The sequence below is a fragment of the Cydia splendana genome, unplaced genomic scaffold (assembly GCF_910591565.1).
Source record: "Cydia splendana unplaced genomic scaffold, ilCydSple1.2 scaffold_46_ctg1, whole genome shotgun sequence".
NCBI lineage: Eukaryota > Metazoa > Arthropoda > Insecta > Lepidoptera > Tortricidae > Cydia > Cydia splendana.
The window spans coordinates 1662366-1670757 of record NW_026946889.1 but is presented as its reverse complement, the minus strand read 5'-3'; the positions used below and the strand labels follow the sequence as shown (position 1 = coordinate 1670757).

At 41.4% G+C, this 8392-nt stretch overlaps 1 protein-coding gene across 1 annotated transcript; it reads left to right on the top strand.

Annotated features, from left to right (window-relative positions):
* Positions 1-2260: 2260 nt before the first annotated feature.
* LOC134805620 (uncharacterized) lies at positions 2261-7236 on the top strand (the record flags this gene model as incomplete). Its single annotated transcript, XM_063778885.1, has 3 exons — positions 2261-2789; positions 5630-6491; positions 6570-7236. Coding segments are annotated over exons 1-3 (2058 nt in total), but the record flags the coding sequence as incomplete, so codon positions are not given.
* Between the last annotated feature and the right edge of the window lie 1156 nt (positions 7237-8392).

Here is an 8392-nt window from a genome sequence, read left to right as displayed (position 1 = left end):
GATAAAATCTAGTCAATTACTTAAGTGGATTTCTGCAAAATATCATTAGTTTTAGCAATATGTGGAAAAAGCTTTTGAATAAAACGATAATAAACCGATTTTTTTTCCTTTTCTTATTTTTTTTAATATTCGAATAATTATTCGAATATTCGAATATCTCGCCAGAAAAAGTCGAATATTCGAATACCTGAAAGTTTCGAATATTTGCAACCCCTACCTCTGACACAAGAGAGCGCCACTCTGCCCTATTCTGCGCCACTTCACGCCAGTTGGGTATTCCGAGGGCGGACAGGTCTTTTCATCAACAACTAATAAATATAATTACTAAGAGTAATTATTCACTAAGAGATGACTGAATTAATTAATCCATCTAATTAATCAAGTAAATAATTAATTATTATAATACATATTGTTAATTATCAACATAGTATTTAGTTAACTTTCAGTATTCCTTTGGCGACGATTAACTCATCAAAGCAGAATGACCCAAATGAATTTGGTCGGGCCCTTTTATGCCCATTGCTAGCCAGCCACTTGCACCTGGTTAATCATGCCACTTGTCATTCCAGAAATGACGTCACAATCGTGGTTTCTCATGTACCTCGTCCATTTATCGAAATATCCAAAATAAAATGATTATAACATCTTTTCATTAAATTCCGTTATACATAATTACTAATCAGTAATATAAATACATAATAAATCACTTAAAAGTAATGTACAAATCTTAGTAGTAGGTTAACTACTATATTATTATTAAAGTTACCACTACCCCTGTTTCTCTTATCTACCGTGGTTTCGTATCGTACCCACATAAATCACCAATTGTGTAAACTTCACGTGAAGTTGTGTTTAAGTGTTTAAATAGTGCAGTATATTATCAACATTGGACTTCAAAGAGAAACAGGTCAGTTTCATACGTAATACAATTTGTACATAGGATAATAATATTCTAACACCTGCATGCAGTTAAAAAATTGGGGGTAAATGTTAGTACGTGGGATCCATTAATAGTTTATATTTGAACTCAAAAGCTCTACTCTGAAACACATAAAGACTACATAGAGTCATTGAAAAACTCGTGGGAATTGCCGGTACTAAAGGACTTTTTTCAGAAAGTTTACAAGTCTCGAAACATCTCGCCGAAAGCAGGAACCTCTAATCAACAGAACAAACTCTCAACAGTCATCGACCTCCAACAACACGAAGAAGCCCATTCAATCATACAATAATCGTCCGTATTACAACAGCAATAGTGGAGCCAACAAAAGTAATGGGAATGTAACTATTGCGAAAACGATGCACGTTTCAAGTATCAAATGTCCGTTGTGCAAGTTACCACACGGAATCTACAGTTGTCGGCATTTTTTGCAAATGCCAATGGAAAAACGATTCCAAACGGTCAATAAACTCGCGTTATGCATAAATTGCTTATTTAGTCATAATGGAAATGCCTGCAATTCAAATAAAACATGTCAGAAATGCTCAGGTCAACATAACACATTATTACACGAGGCGTGTGTAAACAGTGCAGCAACAGCGACTCAGTCATCGACCTCAACTTATGCAACGAATGCAATTACTTCGAATAAACAGATGGAATACGTAACAAACATTTCACAGACTTCATTTTGTGAAACTTTACTAGCTACCGCCATACTGAAAGTGCAGGCAGCAGATGGCACCTACCACACCTTTCGGGCCCTGGTAGACCCAGGAAGCCAAATTTCACTTATAACAGAACGGGCTGCTCAGATACTTAACTTAAAACGAGATAAGTGTTCTGGCGTCATCCATGGATTGGGAGAGAAAGAAAACGACTGTAAAGGCAAACTGAAGATACAATGTATGTCGATGTACAATGATTTCACATTTAATGCGAAAGTTTTTATCGTGAACAAAGTTGTGAAATGCCTACCTGGCGAAACATTCTCGAAACCTTCGTAGTCCATGATACAGAATCTTAACCTGGCCGATCCAGACTTCAACGTTAGTCGTCCAGTAGATCTGCTTCTAGGATCAGTGATAAACGCTCAGATAATTTTAGATGGTAAAATAAAGGGTGAAAATGAGTTGCAGCCTCTCGCGCAAGAGAGCCAATTCGCATGGCTTTTAAGCGGAAACGACGAAGAAGAACTGGAGACCTACCATTGTAACATAATCATAAACAACTTAGAAGAGATACAACAGTTTTGGGAAGTGGAGGACATAATGGAAGAAGGAAATCTATCACAGGAAGATTTGGAATGCATAAAACATTATGAAGAAAACAGTGGACGGCAGATACGAAGTGCGTATTCCCATGAAACCAAACTTTCAAGAAAAGTTAGGCGACTCTAAAACAAAAGCGATAGCTCAATTCAAGCACATGGAAAAGAAGTTCCAGAAGCAAAACAAACTAGCTGAAGCATACAAAGCCTTCATGAAAGAATACAGCGACTTAGGACATATGAAACCTGCCGTAAGCAACAACAAGGTGGAGTGCTACTATCCTCATCACATTGTGGAACGCGCAGAATCACTTTCTACCAAGTATAGAGTCGTGTATAATGCTTCCAGCAAAACATCAACAGGATACTCACTAAACGACTTAATGTACAGGGGCCCAAATTTACAAAAAGATTTACAAAAAGATTTACAAACACTATTACTAAAATGGAGGCAGTACGAGTTTGTGTTCTGCGCCGACCTAGAAAAAATGTTCCGTCAGATCCTAGTGCATGAAGACGACCAACCGCTTCAAAAAATCATCTGGAGAGACGAGCACGGGACATTACAATCATTTCAGCGTACAACAGTTACATACGGGACAAAAAGTGCAAGCTTTTTAGCCATGATGACGCTAAAGAAGCTAGCACGTGACGAACGGGAAAACTACCCAGAAGCGTCGAAAGTTTTGGAAGAATCATTCTACTTGGATGAGTGATCTAGTACACGGTGCGCACTCCATAGAACAATCTATAAAATTAATCAACGATATAACAGATCTATTAAAAACAGCAGGATTTAATTTGCGGAAATGGTCCTCAAACAAACAAACAAGAAACAAACAAACATATACAAAACAATCAAGAAAACCAAAACCTACTAATCAATTTTAAACAAGATGACATATCTAAAAAACTCGGTTTATCTTGGAATCCAGCAGAAGACATTTTTACCTTTCAATGTAAAATTGAAAAACAGAACAACCAACCAACAAAAAGAACTCTCCTATCTGACATCTCCAAGCTTTTTGACCCACTAGGCTGGCTTGCCCCACTTAGCACCAAACTCAAAATCTTATTCCAAAAAGTGTGGAAACAGACCGTTCAATGGGATCAACCTATACCAGAAGAAATATACATGGAATGGTCCAAAATACAGGAAGACATTCACCTAATTAATGAATGTAAAATACCCAGATGGCTATTATGTAAACAGAATGACATAATTCAACTGCACGGGTACTGTGACGCATCACTGGAAGCCTACGCCTGTGTAGTATATGCACGGATTAAACATCAAACAAAACCAATTCTCGTCGCAGCGAAAACAAAAGTCGTCCCACACAAGAAACAATTAACACTTCCAAAGCTCGAATTAAGTGGAGCACTTCTTCTTTCGAAGCTAATGGCAAAAATAAAAACATCTTTACAACAATATACAGTGGAGACATTTGGCTGGTGTGATTCAAAAATCGTCCTTGGATGGTTGCAAGGCCAACCAAGCCGTTGGAAGCCATTTGTCGCTAATCGCGTAGAACAAATAAAACAGGTGATGCCCGAAGAACAATGGCGCTATGTAGGCGCTGCAAACAGAGGACAGACAGCATCACAATTAAAAGACAACTCCCTATGGTGGTCAGGGCCGACATGGTTAGCTGATTTCCAGCCAGAACCTGAAAGTTCTCAAAAACCAACATATACTCGTACTACAACAGAAGAGGAGAAAAAATCATATGCATCGATCGTAGCGCAAAACAATAACAAACATGATATCATATACAATTTATTAGAAAAATATAATTCTATTACAAAAGTAACACGAATCGTAGCCTACATATTCAGGGCATTCACTTTAAAGCGACAACGCTTACCAAGCTATCTCACATTACCGGAGTTGAGAAAAGCTAAATTGGCTATAATTAAATGTGTGCAAAACAACGAATTAGAAGAAGATATTGAACATTGGACCCGGGTATGTCCTTAAACTACGTCCAAGACCACCGGTGGACGGGCAGCAGCGTCCCTCAAATTCGGTGTACTCGACTGCGATCGCCAACCCGCCTGCCAAGCGTGGCGATTATGGCATTCACCCCCCATCATGATGGGCACAATAAAACCACGGCCCCGAGGTTCCGGCGACCCCCGGTGCTCTTCCGGCGACCCCCGGTGCTCTGGCTATGGTAGCGGTCAGGGCATTAGCGGGGTCAGGGGTGCTAAGAATCTCCGGCAAAGATCCGGCTACCCGCCCCGACGACGACTGGCCCTGGTAACACACAACATACGCACTATGAGGACTGACGAAAAGATCTGCGAGCTGGAAGAGGAACTGAGCAGGTTACACTGGGACATTGTAGGGTTATGCGAAGTCCGTAGAGAGGGGGAGGACACGACAACCCTGAAGTCTGGTAACTTGCTCTACCACCGGGAGGGCGACCAACAGTCCCAAGGTGGTGTCGGGTTTCTCGTTCACAAGTCCCTCGTAAACAACATAATAACCATCGACAGTGTGTCGAGCAGGGTGGTATACCTAATACTCAGAATATCCAAAAGATATTCGCTGAAGGTCATTCAGGTATACGCACCGACCTCGTCACACTCCGATGATGAAGTAGAAGCTATGTATGAGGACGTAAGTAGGCCCATACATACTTCTAAAACCTACTTTACTGTTGTTATCGGGGACTTCAACGCAAAGTTGGGCAAGAGAAGCGGGGATGAGTTGAGAGTGGGGCAACTTGGGTATGGGCAACGGAACCCTAGGGGTCAGAGGCTGGCCGACTTTCTGGAGAGAGAGGAACTCTTCATGATGAACTCTTTCTTCCAGAAGCCGCCTCACAGGAAATGGACCTGGATGAGTCCTGACGGTTCCACGAGAAACGAGATAGACTTCATCATGACCGACAAGAAACGGATATTCAGTGATTTCTCTGTGATCAACAGGGTAAAGACCGGTTGTGATCACCGAATCGTAAGAGGCACACTGAATATCAATATTAAACTTGAAAGGTCCAGCCTGATGAAGTCTACGCTCCGACCTACTCGAGCCCATGTTCAAAACCCCGAAAGCTTTCAACTCGAGTTCTCTAACCGCTTTGCTTGCCTAGAGAACTTGGCTTCAGTGGACGAAATCAACGACGGGCTAGTGGAAACTGTCCACACAGTAGGGTCTAAGTTTTTTAGACCCCGCCGTAAAGATAGACCTCAGAAAGTGACCGAGCAAACCTTAAACCTCATGGCTGAACGACGCTCGCTACAGTTGCAGTCTCCCGATGACGCGGAGTCATATAGGCAGCTCAATAGACGTATATCTAAGTCCTTGCGACATGATCTGCGTCTCTTTAATACTAACCGTATTAAAGAGACTATTGAGCGAAACCAAGGCTCCAAAGTGTTCGCAAAGGACAAGTCTATTGGGCAAAGCCAGCTGACAAAGCTGAAACGGGAAGATGGCAGCATAGCGTCGAGCAAAGCGGAGGTTTTAGGTGAGATCGAGAGGTTCTATGGACAGTTATACACTTCGATCGCAAAGCCCGTTGACAGCTTGGTAGGAGATCCAAGAGCCAAGCTGTCCCGACATTATACCGAAGATATCCCGGACATCAGTCTGTACGAGATTAGGATGGCCCTGAAGCAGCTTAAGAACAACAAGGCGCCGGGCAAAGACGGAATCACTTCAGGGCTTCTGAGAGCGGGTGGAACACCGGTACTTAAAGTCCTCCAGAAGCTCTTTAATTCCGTCTTGTCCGAGGGCATAACGCCTGAAACATGGAATAGAGGCGATGTGGTGCTGTTCTTCAAAAAAGGTGATAACAACCTATTGAAGAACTACAGACCCATCACGCTTCTGAGCCATGTCTATAAGCTGTTTTCAAGGGTCATCACGAACCGTCTCGAACACAGACTTGATGACTTCCAGCCTCCCGAACAAGCCGGTTTCCGAAAAGGCTATAGTACCATAGACCACATCCATACGCTGCGGCAAGTTATACAGAAGACCGAAGAGTATAACTTGCCATTATGCTTAGCGTTTGTGGACTATGAGAAAGCCTTCGATTCGGTGGAAACATGGGCGGTGCTTGAGTCTCTTCAGCGATGCCATATTGATTATCGGTACATCGAAGTGTTGAAGTGTTTGTATAGTAACGCCACCATGTCGGTCCGAGTACAGGAGCAGAGCACGAGGGCGACTCCATTGCGAAGAGGCGTAAGGCAGGGAGACGTTATCTCTCCGAAACTGTTTACTGCCGTAATGGAAGACGCCTTCAAGCTCCTGGAATGGGAAGGACTTGGCATCAACATCAACGGCGAATACATCACTCGCCTTCGGTTTGCCGACGATATCGTAGTCATGGCAAAGTCGATGGAGGAACTCAGCATGATGCTCGATGACCTCAACCGAGTTTCACAACGGGTGGGCTTGAAAATGAACATGGTCAAGACGAAACTTATGTCAAATGCCAATGTTGTGCCCATCCCAGTCTCTGTTGGGAACTCGGTACTCGAAGTTGTTGACTCGTACATCTACCTAGGACAAGTAGTCCAATTAGGTAGGTCCAACTTCGAGAAAGAGGTCAACTGCCGAATCCAACTCGGTTGGGCAGCGTTCGGGAAACTACGTAATGTCTTTTCGTCCGACATACCTCAGTGCCTCAAGACGAAAGTCTTTAATCAATGTGTGTTACCAGTGATGACTTACGGCTCCGAAACGTGGTCTTTCACTATCGGCCTCATCTCAAAACTCAAAGTCGCTCAACGAGCTATGGAGAGGGCTATGCTCGGAGTTTCTCTACGTGATCGAATCAGAAATGAGGAGATCCGTAGACGAACTAAAGTCACCGACATAGCCCACCGGATTAGCAAACTGAAGTGGCAATGGGCAGGCCACATTGCACGCAGAGAAGATGGCCGATGGGGTCGAAAAGTGCTCGAGTGGAGACCACGGACTAGCAAGCGCAGCGTAGGACGTCCACCCACAAGATGGACAGACGATCTTGTTAAGGTCGCCGGAAGACGCTGGATGCGGGTCGCTTCCAACCGGCACGTATGGAGGTCCAAGGGGGAGGCCTATGTTCAGCAGTGGACGTCTTATGGCTGAGATGATGATGATGATGATGATTGAACATTTACGTACACACAATAAAGTCGAAACAAGAAGCAAGTGTTAGATAAATGAATATTTAAAATATTAAATATATTAAAAACTCTAAATTGATAGTAAATATTATTTTCAAGGTAAAACATGTCAGGAAGTTATTTATTTACCTTGATTCATAATTATGTAAAACTGCTAAATCAATAACTGGATACTATTTAAGTTATAAGTAAGATATATAAAATAATAAACAGATGTAATTGAAAATAAAACTGTTTTATTAAATGAAATAATCCAATTTATTCACCTTATCATCAACAACTTCTAAACACAATCACTATTAGTTTATAATTCAGTAAGAGATGATTTAATTAATCATTAATTAATTAATCCATCTAATTAATCAAGTAAGTACATAATTATTACAATAATTACCAACATAGTATTTACTTAACTTTCAATATTCCTTTGGCGATGATTAACTCAGTGCTGCACCGCAAAGTAGAATGCTCAAAGCAGAATGCAGAATGATCAATAATTGATCGGTCGATCCCTTTTATACCCAGTTCTACCTGGCAACTGGTTGATCATGCCACTTGTCATTCGATAAGTGACGTCACAGAAGTAGTTTCTCATGTACCTCGTCCATTTATCGAATTATGCAGAATAAAACTATTAGAACATCTTTACAATAAACTCCGTTATAGATAATTATTAATCAGTAATAGTAATACAAAATATAATCACTTCAAAGTAGTTTACAAATCTTAGTAGTAGGTTAACTTACTGTTTCTCTTGTCAACCGTGGTTTCGTATCGTACCCACATAAATAACAAATTCTGTAAAATTCACGTGATGTTGTGTTAAGTGTTTAAATAGTGTAATATATTATCAACATTGGACGTCAAAGAGAAACAGGTCAGTTTTATACGTAATACAATTCGTACATAGAATAACAATATTCTAACACAAGCTTTTCACATTATACCCTTTCATGGACAGCAACGATATACTTCGAGTGGGAGGTCGCCTCGAAGAAGCGCATTTATCTTACGAGATGAAGCATCCAAAAATCATTCCGAAGGAGTCGCGT